Source organism: Artemia sp. Qi Xiang Cuo, chromosome 15 (genome assembly GCF_049724085.1).
Source record: "Artemia sp. Qi Xiang Cuo chromosome 15, ASM4972408v1, whole genome shotgun sequence".
Taxonomy (NCBI): Eukaryota; Metazoa; Arthropoda; class Branchiopoda; order Anostraca; family Artemiidae; genus Artemia; species Artemia sp. Qi Xiang Cuo.
In genome coordinates, this window is record NC_142808.1 from 45,622,562 (window position 1) to 45,648,218 (window position 25,657).

General features: G+C 36.0%; 1 protein-coding gene across 1 annotated transcript in view; it reads left to right on the forward strand.

Moving 5' to 3' along the window:
* Positions 1-25,657, forward strand: part of Nup188 (nuclear pore complex protein Nup188) — a 118,913-nt gene that overhangs the window by 40,309 nt on the left and 52,947 nt on the right. Inside the window, exons 10-11 of the mRNA XM_089101215.1 lie at positions 11,058-11,343; positions 14,771-15,011. Of these exons, the coding sequence (XP_088957341.1) occupies positions 11,058-11,343; positions 14,771-15,011 (527 nt within the window). The remainder of the gene's footprint in view (positions 1-11,057; positions 11,344-14,770; positions 15,012-25,657) is intronic.

Sequence of the window (25,657 nt, forward strand, 5' to 3'; positions counted from 1 at the left end):
AAATGGTTATCTCAAAATTGTAATTGGGTGACTTCGGGAAAAAATGAGCGTGGGAGGAGACCAAGTTGCCCTACAATTTTTTTGGTCACTTAAAAAGGGCACTAGACCTTTTCCCGTTCGAATGAGCCCTCTCACGATATTCTAAAACTACTGGATTAATACGATCACCTCTGAAAAAAAAAATCCACATTTTTGCAGACAGGAGCTTGAAACTTGTATAGTAGGGTTCCCTGATACGCTGAATCTGATGGTGTGATTTTGATTAGAGTTCCATGACTTTTAGGGGGTGTTTCCCCCTTTTTTCGAAAATAATGCAAATTTTCTCAGGATCTTAACGTTTGATGGGTTAGGCTACACATGATTAAGCTTATATACTTGAAATCAGCATACAAATCTGAACCGTTTGATTTATCTATTGGTATCAAAATTCCGTTTTTTAGAGTTTCGGTTACTATTGAGCCGGGTCACTCCTTACTTACAGTTCGTTACCACGAACTGTTTGATAGGTATCATATCCATGAAAAGCAACATACTCTTCAATTGTGGACCATGATTCGCAGAGACAAGCAATATCAATAAGATCATTTTTCAGTTTCATTTTTTAAGTTCAGTTTCATTTATCTTTTATTTAAAAACAAAATACATAACTTACATAACATTCCTGCCAGGAAAGCACAAAAAATATATGCTTGGCTAGGGCAGGCCATTAACTAATATTAGTTAAAACAAATAAAAACAACAAATTAACTGAGTGTATCAAGAAGAAAAGAAATAGAAGAAAAGTAAACCAGTAAATTAATCAACTCATGGTTGCAACTTTAAAGGTAAAAAAAGGAAAAATAGAGAGAAAGCAATAGGGAACGAGAAAAAAGGGAAAACAAAAATGGGGAGAAAAGACAAACCTGGAGGAGAACAGCACTAAACACATTCTATAATGACCCTTCGCTGCTTGCTAAAAGTATATGAAATTGTTCGAATGCCGGATGTCTAAGGGGAGTGAATTCCAAATCGTCGGTGCAAAAAATATATTTAAAATAGAAGCTCTTTTCGTAGAGGGCGTCTTGTGTCGTAAGTGTGCAAATCTTGATCTAATGTAAACAGATTTTGAAACGAAGATGGAAAAGGTTATTGAAATACTTGAAACACAAATTTGCAAGCTGGAAATATAGAGTCTTGGATACATCAAATATCTTGGTAAATTTGAAAAAAAGACTGATGTCATCTGTGTGTTGAACACGTCATATAATTTGAACTACCGTATTTTGGATGATTTGAACTCTTTTATAAACAAGAAATTAAGTTATGCCCATATGGAGCAACCGTAAGACAAATGGGGATGAAAAAAAGATTGATATATCATTTTCAGGATTTTGTTAGGGAAATGAAATTTAAGACGACAGGTGACCCCTAGGAATCTGGAAAATTTAGTATCTATAAATTCTGCATATTCTTTCCACGAAACATTCTCATCAACTACAAATCCGAGATCTCTTCTGGTTTTTACTCTATTTATAATATTATTAGCTAATTTTAATTTTAGATCAGTTTGAATTGACGATATTCTAGAAAATAATACATAATTTGTTTTACTGTAATTTTGTGTTAAATAGTTCGAATCAGTCCTTGAGACAAATTCAGTAAAAGCTGTTTCCATTTTTGTAAACAAAAAAAAAGTAGATTTTCACTTGCAACAAGAGGAAGTGGATTAAATCTGCAAAGTATTAAAAGTATTATGTTGGCTTCAGACGAATAATATTTTACCTGGTCAACATAAATAAGAAAAGGTAAGGGTCCCAGTATTGATCCTTCTGGCACTCCACAGGGTATAAAATTGCGCTCAGACGTTAGGTTTACATTATGCTGAACTTGAGCTCTATCACTAAAATACGAATGAAAGTAACCATTTTAAAAGTACGTTATGTATCCCCATTAATTTGAAAATCTGAAGTAATTTGTCATGATCAATAGTATCAAATGCTTTTTTAATGTCTAACAATAATGCTGCCGGTATTAGGGCCTTTATCAAATGCATCGTTCATTCCTTTATGAAGGGGTAATACACGTGCCACTTTAAGCCTTTCTGGGAAAATTCCCTTTTCAAGTGACAAATTTATTAAATAAGCTAAAATACGGATCATAATTTTTTTAGTTTCTTTAACTATTTTTAACGACACTTCATCAATCCCACAAGATTGTAATTTCATTTTCATAACTATTTCATTTATTTAACTTTTGTCACGTTACATAAACAGTAATTCAGAAGTTAAATTTCGAGGTGGTAGTTTGGGGACAGGGGGGCTTAATGATCTTTTAGCAGCTTCATGGTACAGTTTTGAACCTTCCTCTGAAAAATACTTGCATAAATTTTCCGTAATTTCATTCGGATCATTACCAATTTCATCAGCAAAAGTCACCTTTTTTATTTACTCCTTTTTTTTATGGCCCAGTACTTCATTAATTTTTCTCCAAGTCTTCTTTATTTATCTCTTCGTTCGATTCAATACCCTTTCATAATATAATTTTTCAGCATACCTTTTTACTTTATTCTGTCGATTTTGGCATTCTTTGAAAATCTGAAGTTTCTGATCTGTGGGACCTTTTAGATAATATTCATACAAATTATTCTACATTTTTACAGAAGCAAGGATACTAGTCGTCATCTATTCCTTCCTTGGAATATTTTGTTTTCTTTCTTCTCTGTTTAGTTGGACAACACTTGTCAAACTCCATAAGAAATGTATACAGAAACAAATTATAAGCCTCATTTGCACAATCAATCCTTAAAACTTTCAAAACATTAACATGGTCTAAATTCTCAGCTAGTTTTCTTAAACTGAATTTTCTGATAATTTTCAACATAGCTTCTAAGTTTTTGGTAGGCTGATATTTATTATATTAAATTCGCCGACCAATCTAAGTTGGTCTGATCCATCATTAATAAGAACGTCAGCCGAACAAAGTTTTTAATAATTGGACATCAACAAATATAGTCGTATTATCTATTAGAGTTGCCGAAGACTGCGTTATTCTCGTGGGAATTGGTACTAAAGGGTAAAAGCAAGACGAAAACATTATGTTGAGAAAATCTACACGGCCATCTGAATTCAACAGATCAATATTAAAATCACTCATTATAAATGTCTTTTTATTTTCTCTTGTAACTTTAGACAAAACACTCAAAAACTTCTATGAAATTATTATCTGAAAATGATGGTACTTTATATACTTTTCCTAGTATCAAATTTTCTGAGCTTGACGACTTTGTTTCAATAAACAGAGTTTCAACTTTACCTTCAAGCCAGAGCGAAAGGTTATGTGTTGGATTATAGTTCACTTCATTTCTAATCAAAGATGCTAGTTCTCTTCTATCCATAAGAGAACGACCTTATTATTCAACTGTACACCCTGGAACAGAAAAATCCATTACATTCACAATCATTTAAAAAAAGTTTCACATAGGCCTACAAACAAAGGTTGGGATTTAAGACGGTCCATAGCCGACAGGATTGAACATTCGGCTGATCGAAACCCTTGACAGTTCCAAAAAAATAAAGAATTACCATTACTAGAATGCTATTGAGAAAGACTCCCAAGTTCAACGTCTGCATTATGTTTTGTACATTTTGTTAGTCTATCGTTTTATTGTGATCCATCATATGAAACGTCTGCGAAGACATAATACAGAACTAGCCTATTGTCCTCGTAATTTTCTAACCCATCTTGAAACCCTGGCATGAACTAACGTATACAGAAAAGAGGATGGAGAACACCTGTAAAGAGGAAAACTAAAACAATGAGGGGTATGAACATGAAGGCAGAAAAGGATATAAAGAAGAGAGAAAAGAAAACGAAAAATCTGAACAAAAATAGCCTGAATAGATGCAAACATTAAGCTGAGGGTCCTTGACTGATAATATTATTAGTGCTTCGCATTTTCTTGTGTTTAGACCCTGCTTAACAAACATCGTTCCTTCTATGGACCATGCGTTCTTTGAACCGGGTTTATTGCGAGCCAAGTCACGAAGCTGTTTCCTCTTTCTATTTAACTACTCCGACACAAATATACCTGTTTTCTCTATGTTTAATTTAGCTAGGAAAATGGATTTTGCAACCTCCTTGTTATACAGCGCTAACGGGAGACACGTTAGAAATGTCCAGACTGGGTGAAGATTGGAACTGACGAATGTTCAGTATGTACGAATTTGCAATATCCGGTAGTCCCATTTTGTTTCCAATAATTTCTTTTACTGCCGTCTCAACTCCGACTCCTTGAGTTTGCTTTAAACCACTGAAAATAAGCGTATCCAATCTCGTTTTTTGGTCCATATCATCCATTTTCAGTTCAATCACTTAAATTCTGTCCTCCAGCGATCCAATTTGGTTTTTGCGCCTAGATAAAATTTTTTCAATAGAGCTGAACTTAGCCGAGTATTCAAGCAGGATCGCATCGTGAATTTTGGAAACTGTGTCTTCTGCAGCTGCAGAGTTGACACCGAAGAAGGAACCGTGCTCAAGCTATTATAAACTTTTTGTTTAATTTCATAGTGCAAATCACTTCGGAGATGTTCTGCTTCTTTTTGTGCGCTATCCACAACGGAGGCAAGAGACTCCCGATCCAACTTTAACTTTTCAAAGTAGATATCTAGAAAAGTAGCATCTTCACTGAACCCATTTGCAACTCCTTTGGTTTTTGTCTTAACAGCTTTGCCGAAGTTTTCTTGGTATGATTCGAGCTAAGATTGTTGAACTGTTATAACTTCGTGCGTGCCGTGACAGAAAACAACGAAGATTGTTCCGTTCTTCCTTTGAACTATGTCCACGATTCGAACGGGCCATTTCGGATAACCTTGGAATTTTGCTAATACCAGTCCTCTAATTTCAAGTCCTCAGGGCATATTAGGAAATAGGGAAAAATGTTACCTTGTTACTACCTTTCTTATTTATAAACGTGCCGGCATTTGTCTGTTTCTTAATAAATTCAGCTATACGCCAATCCTTAATCATTGCAAGCGAAAACTAGTTTCATTTATTGACAAAATAAACAGATGCAGTCTTTTTCGCACAATTTCAATGCAAATTCTCTGTTTACTTGGCACAAAACCACACACAGGTAGATCAGTATTCGTGCGAGTGACTTAGTAAATGTAATTCAATCTTTACAATCTCATAAGAGTTTGTCCTTGTAACTTGAAAAAATAATCCGATTGTAATTTGACATCTTCCATTTTGTTCATAAGTGACCGGACATTTGACACTAGCATTTTCGAAAATAATAGAGGTGAATGAAGGGGTTTACACTGCGACCTCGAATTTGCTTACCAGTACACTGAATCGATTCCAAGTTGGGAAACTCGGAAAGCATGACTTGAAGGGTGGGTGAATCTTCGATTTTAAAAAAAAATCCAAACCCGTTGGTTGTGTGGACCGGATGGATTGGCGGAATGCTGGCTAACGTTGGTTCTTGCCAGTTTCTCCAGGGTTTCAGAAGGAGTGGCTAGTATCGTGGAGGAGGGGTGGACATCGACTGATTTGAGATAGGTGGCATGAGATTCTAGCTCATAAGCGGGACTTGATATAGCTGCCTTTGGCAGCCTTGTATCAACAGAGGTATATTTTTTCTTTCCCCGTTTTTTGGACTTCGCAATTCAGTCTTGGACCGTAGCTTTTCCCTTCTGCGGAAAGTGAGATGCATATTAGGACAATAGTTCATGAAACAAAAGCCATGAGCAAACTTTTTACACGAGAGATTTGTGTGGTGGAAGACAACATTCGTCAGGGCAGCTGCCTTTAAAAAAAATCCACGCAAACAAGTAGGAACATGCGATTCTCGTCCTTTTTATAGCCTTCACTTATGTGAAATCTGCAAACACGTCGCTCATGGATATGATCCGTTGTATGAGCCTCTTCATCTGTATGAAGAGACTGAGGATACTGTAGTTCAGTTTGATTGGCATGACTGGTAACAAAGCTACCGCATTGAACAGATGCATCAGAACTGGGACATTTTGAGTTAGTTTTATTACCCTCGTTTAAGAACTTTTTACAGGTAAAAAGAAAGAATCGTTCTGAGGGCTACAGAGGAGCAAGAACTATGTCTGCATCAATTGCGGCGCAGGCCGTATGCATGCGCTGTAACCAATGATAACAATGAAACGAGGGGCTGTCTTTTGTCGGTTCGCCACATATGAGATAACTCAGATCAGAACCCGAGCAGTCTCTTCTTTTCACCGTTAAATTTTCTATAGCAGCCATAAGACTCGGTGAAACGCAGGGAGTGGATGGTGGTTTCGTCAAAAAGTTTTCACTTGGAAAAATAGTGTTCGTTTTAAATTGATCATTGTTATTCTCGTTGTTATTTGGCTGTTTTGGACTGTTATTTTTCGACTTTAGTTTAGTTAGAGTAGGCCGACAGGTTTTTGAAGAATCTTTTTGTGCACAAATTACGCACAAACAGGTCTTCTTCAAGTCATTTGAGCACTTAGTTTTTTCACAGCTAAAATGAGAACATTTATTGCATTTGACACACTGCACGTCACCTGTTTTGCTGGTTATTTTTTTCAGCAGATGCCGCATTATTTTGAGTCCATTATAGATACCGCTGCTGTGCACACAGAAATCAATCCTCTAAGGTAATTAAATCCCTTTGTCCAAGTCTCTGTACTTACTAAGTCACTGAATCCCAAGGGATTTAATATTCAAGTATTTACTTTATATTCAAGTTGCAAAAATGTCAATAGCAAGTAAATAAAATACGGTTAGTATCCAAAAATAAGGTGTTCACACAACGAAGCATGGACCTATTTCCTGAAATGATGAATATGTCATTACATTTTCAAACTCTGGATATGATTGTTTCATTGGGGCCAAACGGATAGTTTTGCTTGTGTTTAAGCTAGAGCCTATGGTGTGTAAGGGAAAGTTTGGTTTTATAATCCATGTCAGAGAGGAGTCTCTAAAGTTGTTCCGGTAAGCTTTCGTTGTTTTACCCAAGTTTCTACTTCTGAGTGAAAACCTCAAGCACAGCAAAGTAAAGTCAAGCATAGCAGGCAGCTGTTTCAAGTTAAAGCCAGATTGATGTAAGAAATTGCTTGTGATTTGTGAGGGTTCTCTGGCTAAAATAGTTTCTCCTATCAACAAAAATATGAGATTTAAAAAAGAAATATTTTTGAACAGACTCGAAAGTGCTGTCATCTACTCTGACATGACATTTCTAAAGGTTGTCTAAAAACGAACGCCCGGCTTAAAAACCCGTTATGTTTTATTTGCTGCTGTTGCCAAAATTGTATTTCATGATTGTTTTTTATCACTAATTATTGAGGTTGTGTTGTGGGACAGTGCTTTCGTTTCCCAGGTTCACATTTGTAGTTTAAATTAATAAATGTGTGTTAAATTCAATTAATTGTAGATTCAAATCAAGCCTTCTTTTTTAGACACCCCTTACTTCTCATTTCAGTTAAGTTTGATATTTTCAATTCTGTGTTTGCAAATTAGGCAGAGGAAGGGTATCAAAGTCCTTCTTAGCTTTAAGGCTCCTCTCATTCCTTGTGTTGCTAATGCAACACTTTTGTCAGTGAAGGTGACTTAAGGTTGCTGCAACTCTTGACGTTTTCCTAGCCGCATGTGATTTCTGATTATACTAACCTAACAAACTAATTTAATATCTTTTAGTTGAATTTGTGTATAGACCGGTTTAATTTTAGTTCGAAATTTCGGCCCAACCCGATCTTTTGTCCGTTTCTAGTTATTAGTTCTCAGCTTTGATTTTTGTTTAAATTGCCTGACCATGTATTCGAAAAATATTCAACGATGGAATCCTCAACAATTTATTTAGGTCGTCTTTTGGGTTATTTAGGTCGTCGTTTGGGTTATTTAGGTCGTCTTTTGGGTTATTTAGGTCGTCTTTTGGGTTATTTAGGTCGTCTTTTTGGTTACTTAGGTCGTCTTTTGGGTTATTTAGGTCGTCTTTTGGGTTATTTAGGTCGTCTTTTGGGTTATTTAGGTCGTCTTTTGGATTACTTAGGTCGTCTTTTGGGTTATTTAGATCGTCTTTTGTGTTATTTAGGTCGTCTTTTGGGTTATTTAGGTCGTCTTTTGGGTTATTTAGGTCGTCTTTTGGTTTATTTAGGTCGTCTTTTGGGTTAATTAGGTCGTCTTTTGGGTTATTTAGGTCGTCTTTTGGATTACTTAGGTAGTCTTTTAGGTTATTTTGGTCGTCTTTCGGGTTACTTAGGTCGTCTTTTGGGTTATTTAGGTCGTCTTTTGGGTTACTTAGGTCGTCTTTTGGGTTACTTAGGTCGTCTTTTGGGTTATTTAGGTCGTCTTTTGGGTTATTTAGGTCGTCTTTTGGGTTACTTAGGTCGTCTTTTGGTTTAGTTAGGTCATCTTTTGGGTTATTTAGGTCGTCTTTTGGGTCTTTAGTAGAAGAAGCTGGATTGCTACATTGTAAAACCTGCCTGAATTACACTCTTTTTTTTCTAATTATGGAGTAATTTTTTTTGTTGTTATTGATTGTTTCTGATAGTTCGGTAAAATGTATTATTCTAATAGTTTTTTTTCCTTAAGAAAGAATGTTGGGATATGTATTGTTGTATTTTCCTTCATTGTAAAGCTTTCAGTTTCGCAAATTTTGAAAGCTCCTGGAATATTTTGTTTTTAATTTTTCACAATTAATAAAGGTTCAAGAAATTCCTAACAGTGAATCAGGGCCATATTTTAAATTTTCCTTTCCGTTATGATTAGAAATGTTCGAAAAGCCTCCTGGAATCTTAGTATATACATTCTTCTTTTAGTTATAGTACATTTTTTTTCAGTTTTCTGCTGTTGAACATGTTATGATGGTATTATATTTTTTTGTCCCTCAGTTTAAGAAGTTCTAAATGTAATTATTTGTTTTCAAGATTTTTTAGGATTTAGAAGTCCCCAGGTCCTCGAAATTTGATCAAGGTCATATTTTAGATTTTTTTTAATTTCATTTGAAGGCCTTGGTTTTTAAATTCTGAAACTCTACCTGGAATATATACAATCTTCTTCTATTTTCGCAGCAGTAATTTCATGTTCGAGTTTTCGCTTACAAATGGTTTATGATAGTTCAATGTATTTATTTTTTCCATGATTGTTTTCTAACTGAGTAACTCTGCTTAGGAATTTTGGAGAAATTTTGAAATAATTTTGTTTAAGACTGTTCGGAATTGTTGGCTATCAAAGAATCCTCATCAATAAATTACTGCCATATTTTGGATTTTCCTTTGCAGCAAACGTGTGAAATTTAGGAATTTTGAAAAGCTGCCTGGAAGATTAACTCTCGTCTTCTAATGCCCTCTTTCCCTTTTAGTCCTTTTAAACTTCAGCTTTCATTTATTAATAGTTTCATTAATGAACGTTTAATTCGTTAATTGACAACGTTAATAGAAGTTTAAACAATAATAAATTGTTCCGTCGTAAAATTGTCCTTACAGCCAATTAGATAATGCCAATCAGGGCCGTATTTTCATTGGTTTTTTCAGTTGGTTCCGTTGTAAAATTGCCCTTACAGCCAATCAGGGCCGTATTTTGATTTGTTCTTTCAGTGAGTTCCGTTATAAAATTGTTCTTACAGCCAATTAGATACTGCCAATCAGGGTCGTATTTTGATTGGCTCTTTCAGTGGGTTCCGTTGTAAAATTGTCCTTACAGCCAATTAGATACTGCCAATCAGGGCTGTATTTTGATAGGCTCTTTCAGTGGGTTCCGTTGTAAAATTGTCCTTACAGCCAATTAGATACTGCCAATCAGGGTCGTATTTTGATTGGCTCTTTCAGTGGGTTCCGCTGTAAAATTGTCCTTACAGCCAATTAGATTCTGCCAATCAGGGTCGTATTTTGATTGGCTCTTTCAGTGGGCTCCGTTGTAAAATTGTCCTTACAGCCAATTAGATACTGCCAATCAGACCCGTATTTTGATTGGCTCTTTCAGTGGGTTCCGTCGTAAAATTGTCCTTACGGCCAATTAGATACTGCCAATCAGGGCCGAATTTGGTTGACTCTTTCAGTGGATTTCGTTGTAAAATTGTCCTTACAGCCAATTAGATACTGCCAATAAGGGTCGTATTTTGATTGGTTCTGTCAGTGGGTTCTGTTGTAAAATTGTCCTTACAGCCAATTAGATACTGCCAATCAGGGCCGTATTTTGATTGGCTCTTTCAGTAGGTTCCGTTGTAAAATTGTCCTTACAGCTAATTAAATAATGCAAATCAGACCCGTATTTTGATTGGCTCTTTCAGTGGGTTCCGTTGTAGAATTTTTCATTTTAGAAAGATAGGTTTTTATATTCAAAAGTTGTGCGAAGACGTGTATTTCCCTCTAATTACCTTTATGTTTCAGATCAGGCTATTTAATTAATAGAACTAATTATTTTCAGTTGAATTGCTGTGTTTACCATGAAACATTATTTTACTGAAACATCATTTTTTTTTTTCTGGAATTTGTTAGATTTGAAACATATAAGAGGAGTTAATATTTCAATATAGCATTTTAAAATACAAGATCCTAGTAATTGTTTTTATGAAAATTTTCTGTTGATTCTGCCTCCTCCTTCGGCTCTTAGGTGTTCTGGAACATATCTAATTCCCTTTGTTAATTGTGAAAGATCTAAATTTTCAATTAGATACCAAATACCGTTTATTTCAAATAAATATAGGTTGAAAGATAGAATTCAAATTGAGTCATTTCGGCAAATGTCAATTCTAAAGAAGAAAATATTCAAATTATATGACCTGTGATTTTGGAATAGATTTTTTTTTATTATTGTTTTTTTTTATATTTGTTACTCTGTTGGGATAGCCTTCCATGCCCATTTGTCCAGCGTTTGTTTTCTTTATGTTTTGTTCTGTTTTTTTTTCTTTAAACAGGTTTTTTTTCTCTCTTCGTTATGTTGAGAAAATGTTTTTTTTGTTGTTGTGGTTTTTTTTTGTGTTTTTTATTATTATTAATACCCAGTTTCACGAGCTCTGCTCTCTGTTGGGGATGTTTTGTTATGTTGAATTAATCAGACAAAACAGTTACAATTCATTATTATTTCAGCTTTTCGCTGATACCCAATGCTCCAAACGATCTTTTGTCCGTTTTGCTGCAACTTATCGGGCAGTTACTACTTCAAGACAAAGCAAAGGAGGGAATACTTCATCGATTGAAGCAAAATGGTCTGCTGCCTCATTTTTTGGGTTTGGTTGACAACCCTTTAGAAATGGTCATGCATACAGAGCTCAATTCAGCATTGGTTGGAAGCATTCTTGCTGGTCAAGAGTGTGTGATGGGTCTATACCCCTTTACTATTGCCTTCCTAGAATTTGTTCATTCTTGTATTAAGGTAAGCAGTCATTCAAAAGGTTATTTAGTTGTTAATCTCTACAAATAACTTTAAACCCAGTGCTTGTCGTATAATCTCTATTTTTGCGTTATCTCCTTTTTATTTCTTGTCGTTATCTGATATGAATCATAGAACATAAATTTAGAAATGCTTGTATAGAATTTATAAAAGGAATTAGCCATTCAGAGGGTTGTCTCTATTTTTTATTGTTTATTTTATATATTTAATAGTACATAATCTCCCTCCCCTTTGTTTAAGCGGATTTGGCTTGCTAAATACATTTTCTTGCAGCTTATTTTTATTATAGCTAGTAGTGAGAAGCACAGTTGCTAACATTCTCGAATGGTAGAGGTTCAAAAGCTAAGCCCTGAAAGGTAACCAAAAGGAGCCCAAAAATTCAAACTTTGTAACAAGGCCTAAAAATTTAATCTCTGTTTTTTTTTGTTTTGTTTTTTATATTTTTGTTTGCGCTTCCTTACTTGTATTTGTCTCAGGAAAGGTCTTCTTTCATTCTGTGATCTGGTTAACCGTTGAGTGCCATGCTAATCCGTTTTCAGGTTGTGGTGCAGTGACCTTTAACCATTGGTTATCCTATCTTTGACTATAGCGTCTAAAGAACCCAATCGGCTCCAGGGATATGTATCTTGGCTCTATTGAGCTAAGTCTTAACTTACCCCTTCGCTTCTTTTTCTTACGAATCAGGAGTTTGTAATTCAGTACCTGTTCAGTGAGAGTACTATCTGGCTTCCAATATGCATTACCAAGTCTGGTTAGGCACCTTTTTTCTTTTTTTTCTCATTACTCTTTTAATATCACTTTTTTAGTGGCAGCTAATTTGGATTTGGGTGCTACTGACTATCCCAAGGTAAGATGCTAAGAATCTGTCCTTGGCAAAAGTGATCAAAGACAGTTAGGACGTGGGCAAAAGCCGCTTTCAGGGGATTTCCCACAACCATATAGATTAACGGAGTCTACCTCATAATTATTTTACTTTGGCTTGAAAAGGACATTTCTTAGTACCACAGCCTCAAATACTAAAGCGTGTAGACTAAAAACTCGAACATAGTCTGCTTACAACTTCTCGAAGCAAAAAGAGAAGAATGTCAAAATCAAGAATAAAACGTTCGGTCCACGGCCAGTAGAAGGAAAGGAAAAAGACGAACTAAACGACGAATACGACGCCTTTGTGAAACCAGGCGTCTTCGGCGCTAAGTATAGAAGAAACTGATTAAAAAAGTGAACATAAAATCTAAAATAAGGTGAGGCGCCGTAACACCTAACCGTCAGGAGCACTACGAAATCCGTCATAACATCTAAAATTTTAAAACTTTAGTTTCATCGTAAATGGACGGCCTTCTGGATGTTTCAAACTAAAAAACAGTATCCGGCAAGGATATGCTGCTGCACCTGAGCTTTTTAACTGTGTAATAGACCATATGCTGAATAAAATACAACAGGTGCAGCCATTTGGCACAGGCTTTGCTGGAAGATTTCTTTCAGACGTCAACTTTGCCGATGACGTGGCGCTGATATGCGAAAACATTAGTGACCTCAAAATTATACTGGAAACACTGGCCTCTGCCGCTGAGAAACTCGGTCTGACAATAAATTGGTCGAAGACCAAGATAATGCCCGTTGAGAAAACGCCGTCCAACCCCCTGTCATCTGTGGAAATCTATGGCCAGACTGTAGAGGTAGTCAAGCAGTTTACCTACCTTGGTTCAATTGTCTGCTCAAACGGAAGCCTAGATGCCGAAATATCAGCAAGAGCGGCAAAAGCAAACTCTGTCTTCGGTCGCCTTCTAAAAACAGTCTTCCGTAAACCCCAGATCAGCCGTCTCACAAAAGCACGAATATATTCTGCTTCGGTTGCCAGCGTTATGCTCTATTCTGCTGAGACTTGGTCGCTGACTCAGACACAGACGCTGAAGGTAGATGCCATCGAGACGAAACACCTCCGAAAAATCAAACGCTCCTGATGGCCCGACAGGGTACGAAATTCGGAAATCCTCAGGTCCTTCAAGCTCCCACCCCTGTCCGAGCAGCTTGAGTCTCGCTCGCTGCGTTGGTATGGTCATCTGCTCCGTCTGCCTGCCCAAACACCCACCCGGCTCATCTTCGATTTTGACCCAGCTGCAAACGGCTGTAGGCGTCCTAGGGGAAGACCACGCACCAGATGGGCGGACGTCATCCGTGATCGGCTCGCCTCCAGAAACATAAACCCGGCTGAAGTGACAACCCTCGCCCTGAACCGACCACTCTGGAGAAAACTGACGGCGCTGACGACTGGTTCCCTCTACGCTGGCGACGCTGCCGAGCAAGAGCTTTAAGACAAGCTAAGAGTTTCATGGGGTTTAGGGGGGAAAAGGTACCTAGGTTAGGTTACGTATTTAATATATGCTATGCTTTACCCCCACCCCGCTAACGTGCAAATATATAACCGTAATTTGTTTCTAAACTATTATATACTTATTACTATTATATAAACTTATAAATGTTTGTTAGATGTTATGACGGTTAGTGGTTCTGACGGATTTTCATTTTATGTTAAGACGTTTAGTGCTTGTGACGGTTAGTCGAAATGGTAGTACCCCTTAAATAATCTATAAAACCTAAAATTAAAATAAATAAAATCTAAAGCCAAAAGCAATGATAAAATAAGAAACAAGCCAAAATCTATGTATAGATTTAGTACTACCATGATACACCACCTAGTGTTTATATAAACAATTACGAGTAATTCTTGTGAACAGACAAAAGCCAACACTGGCCTCAGGCCCGTTGTTTTGTTCTTCATGTTGAGATTTTTCTTTCTTTGTTTCGTCATGGTTGGCCAGTTCGGCTTTAGGTCTTCTATCCGTCAAAACTTCTCTGCTGCAAGTATCTGTTAAATCTCTTAGAGATCCAGATATTAGAACTGGCTGAGAGCTACTAAATGAGTACGGTTTAGAGCACTGATTTCCAAAGCAGTCCAGAGGGACCCCCAAGGGTCCATGGGAGATTCGCCAATGGTCTACGTTTGTTTGACAAAATAATAGGGGTTCACAACTCGCAAACGGGGGTCCACGAAAATTAATCTTGATTAGATAGTGAAGAACTAATTCCGCCTGTAAGTACTACTACTACTAACAACTCATTGTAGCATCAAGCCACCTAAGGCCAAAATAGCTATGCATTCGTTTTCTCCATCCTGATTTAGTGAAAACCTCCTTCTTTGCACCTTCCCAGGAAATTCCAGTTTCCCTTAAACATTTCCTTGTGCCCTCCTCCAATCCTGTTCGGGAACGAAGTAGTGATATTAGACATGCGCTATAATCGCATCTCTAACTGTAAGTGATTATTTTACTAAATACTTATTTTATTATATAAGTATAAATTAACTATATATTTTTTTTAATGTTATGCTCATCTGTCGTATATATTCCAGGCTGAGACAAGTGATACAAATATAGTCTATCCCTGCCTTGTGTTTATTCTTAGAGAAATTTTTCCAACTCATCCAAAATGGAGGTTTGATGATCTCCATGAGCGTAATAAAGTGATTGATCTCTGTCTAGATGTTTTTAGTTCAGCTCTAGAATCAAAAGATGTCACATTGCAAACTCTTACTGTTTCAAGCCTTCTCTATGGCCCAGCTGCATTCATATTACTTGAACTGATAGCCATAGGTAAGAATTTTTGGTCTAATTAATATTAAATTAGCTAATTAATTGACTTAAATTTTAACCTTATCCTGTTATGATCAAAATTTAATTTTGATTTATGTTTTGGCGTGGGAGATTTAATGTATATTAGCGGCACGTTTTGGAAGGCTGTTACTTTATTCATTATGGACGTAACATCTTTATATAAAATAAAAAGAAATTTCTGTGTGAGTCTCCATTGAGTAAATAGCTAAACTATTTAGACTAGAAACTTGCAAATTTGAGAAACTATCCTCAATGGAGGCTATTTCAATTTCAAAAAATATTATTGCATAAGACACTCTAAGAAATTCTGCTTTGAATAATTTATGGATTTTCAGTATGTCTCTGTGCTCAGTGACTTACTCAGTAAAGTTGACTACCCTTTCCCCACCCTACCCAAAAAAAACCCATCTAAATTGGTCGAATCTCATACAAAATCAACAGGTAAAACTCTCTCGTAGTAAAATCTAGGATACGACCCTGGAAGGGCTTCAATTTACCCCTGGACTTAATTCTGTGGGACTCTGGCGGAAATCCTTGGAAGGTAATAAAAGCCTTAGAGCTCTACCCGTGAGCGTCTTAGTCTGAAGTTGTTGGGTGAAGCGAAATAGTTTGTGTCCACGAATCGTACCAAAAAGACCGCCAGCGTCAGCTTTCCCTTGCCAAAGAGTTAAAGTTTTGCTTCATATGTGTCAAAGTAAGGCAAGTTCAACAGTAAATTCATCACAGTTAGCTAATTGTAATATAAGATTCAGCATATCGTCCTAGGGTAATGTTATAATGGAATCAAAATTTCGTTGGCCACAGTTTTTTCATGGGGGGAAGGGTAATGTTTTTCATCGACTGGCTGACCATTTTTACTGCCCAAGATTGATAGTTCTGTGAAACTGTTGCAAATCAACTTTTTTAAGTATGTAAAACCATGGTAAAATTAGAAAAAAATACACTTATATTTGCCCGAGTTTTTTTTTCCGGAGGGTATTTTGCCCTCCGATCACTTTGACTCGTATAAATGGCACTAAAACTTCTTATTACCAGTCCAATGAGCCCCTTCAGGAGTTTATATGACCACCCTTCCTATAGAAACCTTATTTTACCCCAGGGCATAACTTACAACCCTTGCGCTGAGGGCTGTGGGGAGGGGGGCGGGTATCTTCCTAAAAGACATAATTTCTGGAACTTTCAAATACGTTGAACAAAGGACTATCTTCAAATTTTGATTGAATGAGTTTGGAGAAATGATGGGCGTAGGAGAGGGACTGGTTGCCCTCCAATAATTTTTGACTATTAAAACTTATTAATATCCGGTGGGGAAGGGCAAAAATATCCTCCCCCGCCTTGCATACGTGGCACATCTGCATAAAAATTCTCTTGTACGTTTAAATTGTAAGAATAAACGAAACATGGTAGTCACAGTTAAACAAATGAATTGCTAAGTGAAATTTCAAAAATTCAAGTTATAATTTGAATGAAACTCGACTAAAAAATATTTACTCTTAATAATAATTTTTTTTATTTGTAGGTTTTTGGGATGTTTGGAATGTTGAATTTGAGCCACAAAAGTATATTTTTCATCAAATTCAAAGATCACATGCTTTCATGTAGGTTTGTCACATCTCCATCACAATTGCTAAAAAGGGCCAGGGATAATCGCTCGACCCCTTAATACTTACGATTCTTTTATAATAATTGCCCCTTATTATATTTCTTTTAACTATGTTTCGCTAATTCCCTTATATAAAGTATCCCGATCCCCTAATAATTTGCTAATTTTTTTACCTATTAGAAGGTTTGAATTCCTTATGAAAAGATTTGTTAAAGGCCCATTCACAAAGATGTTACTAATACCGAGACTTAATGCTAAGTTCAATCAGTCAGATTTTTCGTGGAATTTTTCTGATTGGCTGAAATGTTACATGAATAATTCTTTTTGGCTCAAGTTAGCGCTAACTAATTTCAGCCCTTGTAAAATCTTATTATGAATGGACCTTAGGCAAATGTTTTCTCTTTCAATATTGGCCATGTCCATCTACAAATCTATGAATTCCAAATAGTTAAACGAAGATCTAATGCAAAAGGACTTGCCTTCTTCCAACAAGTAACCCTCACCCTCGCCTATTAGAAGGAAACAATTTTTTTTGAATCCTTCGTGAAAAAATTGTTTAAGCAAATTTGTTATAGTCCTTAGCCCATAAACATAATCATAGCCCTCCTCCAACAAGGAACCTTGTAACTTACCAAAGTTTCTTCCAAGCAATAACCTTTTATTCCCGGAACTGGGTATCCTCAGCATGTTTTTTATTACTTATTTTGCCATTGATTGGTCCTTTATTTTACTTTGGCAATTATTAATATTGTAATAGTAATACTATTACTTTATATGTTATTTATAGATTTTTGAAGCTAAAGGGTCCCACTTGGAATCCCATTGGAGGGAAGGTACAGGTAGATATAACGGAGTGGAAGTTTTAACCTGGTGGAGAATACCCGTCCAAATCAATATGGACAAAGCCTCAAATTTTTCCTACGTTAGGAGTGTGAAACTCTAGAAGAGAATACATCAGTTGTTGCCAATAGCATCTATTTCCTAAACGTTTTAAGGAAAAGAGTACTCAGATATAACTACAAAAAAACTCACGTCTCTATGTTTGGAACGCAAAAAAGGGGAATGGGAATAAAATGGACTACCCAACAGCGTCGCGAACGCTTTGAAATAAGTATATCAGTTTTCCAACTAAAATTGTACCACAAGGGGTTAATTTGTACTATCTGAATAGTAGGTTAAAATTTGCGGTAAAAATTTCCATAAACTAAAGCTTAAATAGAGATTCGAGCAAGAAAGGAGGAAGCAAAACCTAAATATACAGGAAAATTTGTATTTTACTAAATATGCTACATTGTACCAGGACCATTGTATCGTGTTGGCAACACTACGACCCAATATGAAGTCTAAACAACGGGGATGCTAATTCTTGGTATTAGTAAAATCTCATTGTGAATGGGCCTTAAGAAAATGTTTTCCCTTTCAACATTGGCTATGTCCATCTGTAAATCTATAAACTCAAATTATTAAAACAACAAATATACCATATTGTACTGGGACCTCTAATTTGTAGCAAAAATGGTACAATTGTACCGTGTTGGCAACGCTACGCCCCAATATGAAGTCTAAACAACGGGGATTCTAATTCTTGGTACTAGTAAAATCTCATTGTGAATGGGTCTTAAGCAAATGTTTTCCCTTTCAACAGTGGCTATGTCTATCTGAACATCTATAAACTCAAATTATTAAAACAACAAATATACCATATTGTACTGGGACCTCTAATTTGTAGCAAAAATGGTACAATTGTACCGTGTTGGCAACGCTACGCCCCAATATGAAGTCTAAACAACGGGGATTCTAATTCTTGGTACTAGTAAAATCTCATTGTGAATGGGTCTTAAGCAAATGTTTTCCCTTTCAACAGTGGCTATGTCTATCTGAACATCTATAAACTCAAATTATTAAAACAACAAATATACCATATTGTACTGGGACCTCTAATTTGTAGCAAAAATGGTACAATTGTACCGTGTTGGCAACGCTACGCCCCAATATGAAGTCTAAACAACGGGGATTCTAATTCTTGGTACTAGTAAAATCTCATTGTGAATGGGTCTTAAGCAAATGTTTTCCCTTTCAACAGTGGCTATGTCTATCTGAACATCTATAAACTCAAATTATTAAAACAACAAATATACCATATTGTACTGGGACCTCTAATTTGTAGCAAAAATGGTACAATTGTACGGTGTTGGCAACGCTACAACCCAATATGAAGTCTAAACAACGGGGATTCTAATTCTTGGTATTAGTAAAATCTCATTGTGAACGGACCTTAAGCAAATGTTTTCCCATTAAACATTGGCTATGTACATCTGTAAATCTATAAACTCAAATTATTAAAATAACAAATATACCATATTATACTGCGACCTCTAATTTGTTGCAAAAATGGTACAATTGTACCGTTTTGGCAACGCTACTACCAAACATAAAATCTAAGCAACGTGGAGAGGAAGAGGTGTGGTTTAGCGAACACCGTTGCCTAAATCATATATTACTTAATCACTATCAACAAATTTTTTTTTTAAGAAAATTAACCAAAATTTTATTGCTTTTGTAATCCTTGACAATTTTTATTTGTGTTGGCCATATTTGAATTATTATGGTATTTTTAGTTTTGACTATACCATGTTTGGGCAACTTTTTGCGTTATTTTATAATTAATAGCTTGCGTATTTTGATAAATTTTGTACTCATTGACAAATTTTTCTTTTGTTGACAATATTTGAATTATTGTGGTATTTTTAGTTTTGACTATACCATGATTGGGCGATTTTTCGCGCTTTTTTACAATTTATAGCTCGTGTATTTTGATAAATTTCGTACTTATTGACAAATTTTTCTTTTGTTGACAATATTTGTATTATTATTGTATTTTCGTTTTGACTATACCATATTTGGGCGATTTTTTGCGTTTTTTTTTTATAATTCATAGCTTATGTACTATAAATTTCGTACTCATTGACAAATTTTTCTTTTGCTAGCTATATTCGAATTATTATGGTATTTTTATTTTTGACTCTACCAGGTTTGGGCCATTGTTTGCGCTTTTAATAATTAACATTTTGTTCATTTTGATAACTTTCGTACTCCTTGACAAGGTTTTCTTATGGTGACCATATTTGAACCTTTTTTTTTGGTAAATTATTTGATTTGATTGGAAATTGCGCAGGTAATTGGGTAAAACAGTTGAACTGAGTAAGCATTTTGCATATACGAATTTGTGACACCTTCTTCTTTACTGGCACGACGCTTTAGATATCAATATTCTTTGATCTTTCGTCGTTAAGGCGTTTACATCCATGGCGGGTTTGGTCAATGGAACAAAGTTTGGAACACCCTTGTATTTTATCAAGTACTTCCACTGCTCCCGAATCTTCCGGGTTTTACTTAAGATTAATCAAAATAACTTTTTGCACATAATAAATTTTTCAAAAAAAGTAAAGAATTCCATTAAACCAAAGATGAACAAAAATAGAAACAAATAATCTACCAAGCCTAAAACTACCCCAAATCAGTATTAATAAATAAATGAAACCAAAAACAAACAGAAATTAAAATAATTCACACTCAAAACGAACAGAATCTAGTCTGAGTAGGGTTCTAAACCCTATGATTTCTAAGAGCCAGAATATAGTTTGTACCTTACTGAAAAAAAATCAAATGAATTTACTGGAAAAAATGTGCATTGTCAGTTTAATATACATATGCTGATATTTATTCCTTAAAATCTTAATTAATTTTTGATTTCTTAAAGTTATAAAAGTGGAAACATTTTAAAGAATTTGTTTCAGTAAAGTACAAATTATGTTCTGGCTCTTAGAAACCATAGGGTTTAGAACCCTACTCAGATTAATTTCTGCTCGTTTTGAGTTTGACTTATTTTAATTTCTGTTTGTTCTAGCTTTCATTTGCTTATTTATTAGCACTGATATGGGTTAGCTGCATGTTTGATAGTTAGTTAGATTCTATTTTTGTTCAATTCTGGTTCAGTGGTGTTCTTTACTTTTTTTTTGAAAAGCTTCTTTTTTGCAAAAAGTTTTTTTGATTAATATATACACGTTTTGCATCGATATTGTGTTTTTTAGGGAAAAAAACTGAGCCTCTTCTGAAGTTAAACAACCTTCCCTTCGATAAAAACCTTTAATACCCCCTGGGCATAACTTACTACATTTGCGCCTAATCCCTAGGGATTGTTTCAGTCACAAAAGCCTTGTTATACGATATTTAGACTGTTTTAAGTGGAATGGTTATCTCAAAATTCCTATTAGACGCACTTCGGGACAATATGACGTGTGTGTAGGGGGGAGAGGGTAGCTACCCTATGATCACTTTGACTCTTAAAAAGGGCTCTAGAGTGTCTGATTACCAATCCAGTGAGCCCCCCCTTTGAAGTTTATATGACCACACTTTCTTTAAAGATCCAATATGTCCCCAGGGCAAATCTTACAACCCTTGCCCTGAGGGCTGGGGGGATTTTTTATCCTCGAAGACATAATTTCCAGACCTTTCTGATAGGCTTAATAAAAATGGCTGTATTGAAATTTTGATTGGAAATGTTTGGGGAAATGATAGGCGTGGAGGGAGACATTTGCCATCTGATCACTTTCGACTAACACAAAAGGCACTAGTCCTTTCAATTTCCAATCAAATGAACCCTTTTTGAAGCTTCTAAGAGAGAGATTTATATGAAAGCATTACCTGCCTCAAAGGCATAACTTGCGACCCTTGTCTTGAGGGTTATGGGGGGATGGTTGTCATCCTCTAAGACCTAATTTTCAGAACTTTCAACTACGTTGAACAAAATTAATATCTCAAAATTTCGATTGAATGTTTTTGGGGAAATGGTGGGCGTGAGAGGGGGGTTAGTTGTTCTTCAATCACCTTCTACTACTACTACTACTAACAACTCACCGCAGCACCAAGCCGCCTGAGGCCGACACAGCTACACACGCTCCTCCTCCATCGCAATCTATTCAAAGCCTCCTTTTTTACACCCTCCCACGAAGTTCCCATTTCCTTTAAATCTTTCTTTATGACGTCCTCCCAACCCAGACAAGGACGACCTGTTTCCCATTTAGCCCTAGACGGTTGGCCGAAACGAACAATCTTCGGTAATCTGTCATCCTTCATCTGTACAACGTGCCCTAGCCATCTCAAAATTTCTTTCATTATGGCCCTAGAGAGCGGTATTGAACCACATTTTTCGTACAATCTATTGTTTGATATACGGTCAGTCAGACGGGTACCCAGAACAATCCTTAAGCAATTTCTCTTGAAAACACCTAGCAAATCTTCATCCGCTTTTCGAAGCGCCTATGCTTCAGAGCCATATTTTACTACTGTCATCACTGTAGATTCTGATATTCTAATCTTGGTTTGCAGATTTATCTTCCTGTTCTTCCAAACTTTTTTTAATTGTATGAAAAAACACCCAGAGCCTTGGCTATTCTACTTTTGACATCTTCACTGCTCCCACCATCTTTACTAATAATACTGCCAAGGTAAGTGAAACTGCCCACTTGATTAATCTTTTCATCACCCAACGTCACCTTTTCATCTTCACTTATTCCTAGCCTTAAGCGGCGTTCAGAAGCATGTCTAGCTAGAATCCTATGTCTAGATACGTGTCTAGCCAGAATTCAATGTCTAGGCAACGACCGTTCACAAGTAAAATTCGGCGCTTAGCTAGACACGCTAGACAAGGCGCTTGGCTAGACATTGAGTTCTAGACTCTAGAACTGAATGTCAAGGATTTTCAATTAAAGCCAATCAGAATGTGTCAAGATCCACTATTTTCATCATTTTTGTTTACATTTGTAAACTGAAATTAAATTTTTGTTTTCTCATTAATTGTTTTTTTCATTTTAGGCAAATATGCAACACCAGACATTATAATGAAGCACATTAAGGCAATTGCTTTGCTTATTTCATCTATTAGCTTGTGACAGTAAAAATAGGGATTACAATTTCGAAAGTTTTGCCTGCATAAGCTCTGTTGATTGGCTAGAAATGACAGTTTGAAACTAAATTTGCAATTTTAGCTAAGCACTAAATTTTACATGTGAACGGTCGTTGCCTAGACATTGGATTCTGGCTAGACACGTGTCTAGACATGGGATTCTAGCTAGACACGCTTGTGAACGCCGCTTTAGTGACTTAGTCTTCTTAACATTAATTTTCAAACCTATTCTAGCACTCTGAACTCGCAAAACCTCTAAAAGTTCATTCATTTTGCTCGCACTTTCATCTAGGATGCTTAAATCATTAGCATAATCTAAGTCCAGGAGAGTTTGCCTTTCCTGTTCTCCCATTGCCTTTCCTGTTCTCCTTAATACAAAGTCCATCAAAATAATCCATATAAAGGGGGGATAGAACACAGCCCTGCTTAACTCCTGATTTAATACAAAACCAGCTGCTAATCTCATTTCCTACATTAACCGCAGCAGTGTTATTCTCGTACATAACACTAATCACTTTAGTGTATTTGTCTGGTATACCGTACAAGGATAAAACCTTTGCTAAAGCTCTTCTGTCAACAGAATCGAACGCTTGCTCATAATTGATAAAACTAAGGACCAAAGGTGTTTGAAAACTCAGGCACTTCTCAATTATTAACCTAGAAGTGAAAATTTGGTCGGCGCATCCTCTACCTTTTCTAAAACCCCACTGTTCTTCTCTTAAAACTTTGTCTACGGCATCTCTCAGTTTTAAAAGTATCGTACTACTAATTAATTTGCTACCTACAGAGATCAGACTAATGCCTCGATAATTACCACACTCACTTTTTTTTTTAATTTTAGAAATCCCACCTCCTCTCCTCTTGGTGACATAATAATCTTTTTCACTTAATTTCAAACTTTAATGTCACCTACACTAATTTAAAAACAACTTGAAATTTGGATTTGGGTACCAAAACATAATTGACAAAGACAAGCTGTACTACAAAAAAAAATTCAAAACCGCAAAAAAAAAGTACCATTCCCGGTTAAGCATGGTTCCCTTCTCCCATGAGGTACCCCTTTCGCCATGGAAATAAATTAAAAATAGACAAATAATTTTCATAAAACCTTGTTTCCAATCAACTACATACCATCCTCAATCCTCCCAACCTTCCTTCAACCCGAAAACAAAGCTAGGAGGAGTAGAAAGCTGTGCCCTTACAATATCTTTAGGCACGCCATTCTAATCCTTCTTTTATAATACACAAATAAAGTAGTAAAACCTTTTTAATGCCCAATTGGCTACTCAAAAATCAAACAAAAACCAACAAAAAATAAATTAATAGGATTTATCATAATACTAACATCAATTCCTCAATTTTTTAATTTTTTTTTCTATATAATAATTTAAAACATTTTTTACAATAAAACATTTAAATCAAAATTTTCAAAATTGAAACTCAATTTTACTCATCCATTCCACATCTACTCTCTCCCTCCATACTCGACTCCGTCTCAAGTCATCCACTTAACTTTCAACCCAACATTCGCCAAAGGAATTTTGACCTGCTTCTGACGTTTCCGCATTTTCCACACATGCATGATAACACTTGCCACTAACAAACATAGTGCATAATTCCTTTGCTTACCTCTAACACAAAATGACAGCTTTAGAGCTTTCTTCTTTTCTTCTACAGACGTTATTTTTATTCCTTCATTTTCTAATATTTCCAATTATCTTTGGGGTAATCCACCGTTCGAGGGGCATTGAATCAATTCGTGCAATAGTCCGTCAAGCACTTCGTCTCCACACATCAAACAAGTAGGCATTTGAGTTTTCAATATGCGATTAACTCTATCACTAAAGGGTAATATTCCGTGAATCATGCAGTACACAAACTCTTTCTGTTCATAGCTAAACGACAATTCACTTAGATTTTTAAAAGATAACTGATAATCAATGAACGGCTCCCTTTCTCTAGCTCTATAATTCGGTTCTTTCTCACTTCTAAAAACATCCTGCGATACCTTCTTTAGTTCCTCCTTTCCCAAGTCACATCTCAGTGCTCCCAATTTCTTTGCTTTCTTCAGGGGGCTGAAAATCCATCGCAGAGGGGTCGGAATTTTTTTGCTCAATTTTTTCACCTTTTCTTCTTCATCCTCATTCACTATAGGGAGAAACCACTGCCTCATAATTGCAGTTGATGCCTCCTCTTTAACCATAAGTTCACAAATATTCTGAGGAAGAGCGTCTTGCATATAACCCTGAAATCTGCTACCCCAGTTCCGCCCGATTCCACATTAAAGTATAGCATTTTTATTTGTAGCTTTTCAAGTTTCCCCGTCTAAACAAATCTCCAGATGGTTCTTTCAATTTGTTTGGCAAGGTTTTCAGGTAATACGAAAACAGGAGTAGTGTAAAATAAAAGCGTGAGACAATATGTATTGACATACAGAACTCTTTTGAACATCGTCTTGAAAAGGCTTTTTCTCGGTTGACTCAATATCCCGACTATTTTGTTTACTTTTTCCTCCCAAATTTTTTTTGTGTTCAGCACATTCTCAAAAGTCAGGCCCAATACTCGCGCTTTTTCCGCAAACGGGAGCCAACAGTTTCTTTCTATGTCGTCGTAATTTGCCGATTTGTTCAAGGGTAGAACACTGCTCTTTTGTCTGTTTATTTTTTTACGTGAAATCTTTGCTCGTACCAATGCAAACCCCTACGCACAGTTTTTACATTATTTTCACTTCCTGTAACAAAATTTCCGTCATATAAGAAAGCTGCACTTTCAAAAAAACATGTTCAGAAACTTGAACACTGCACATTCTTTCTTATACATACCGAAAGAGTGAGTCGAGATATAATTCAAATAGCGTTCGAGAACAAGGGTCCCCTTGCAGCAGACCTCTTTCTAGGTTTATTATTGTCGTCAGTTTTCCATTCACTTTTATAACCGCTTTCGGTGCAGACTATTTTCTTTCCAATTTATCTATGACATTCTTTCCAAAATCATCTTTAGTCGCATCAATAACCATAAAATCTCTCGTGTTACGAAATCATACGCCTTCACTATGTC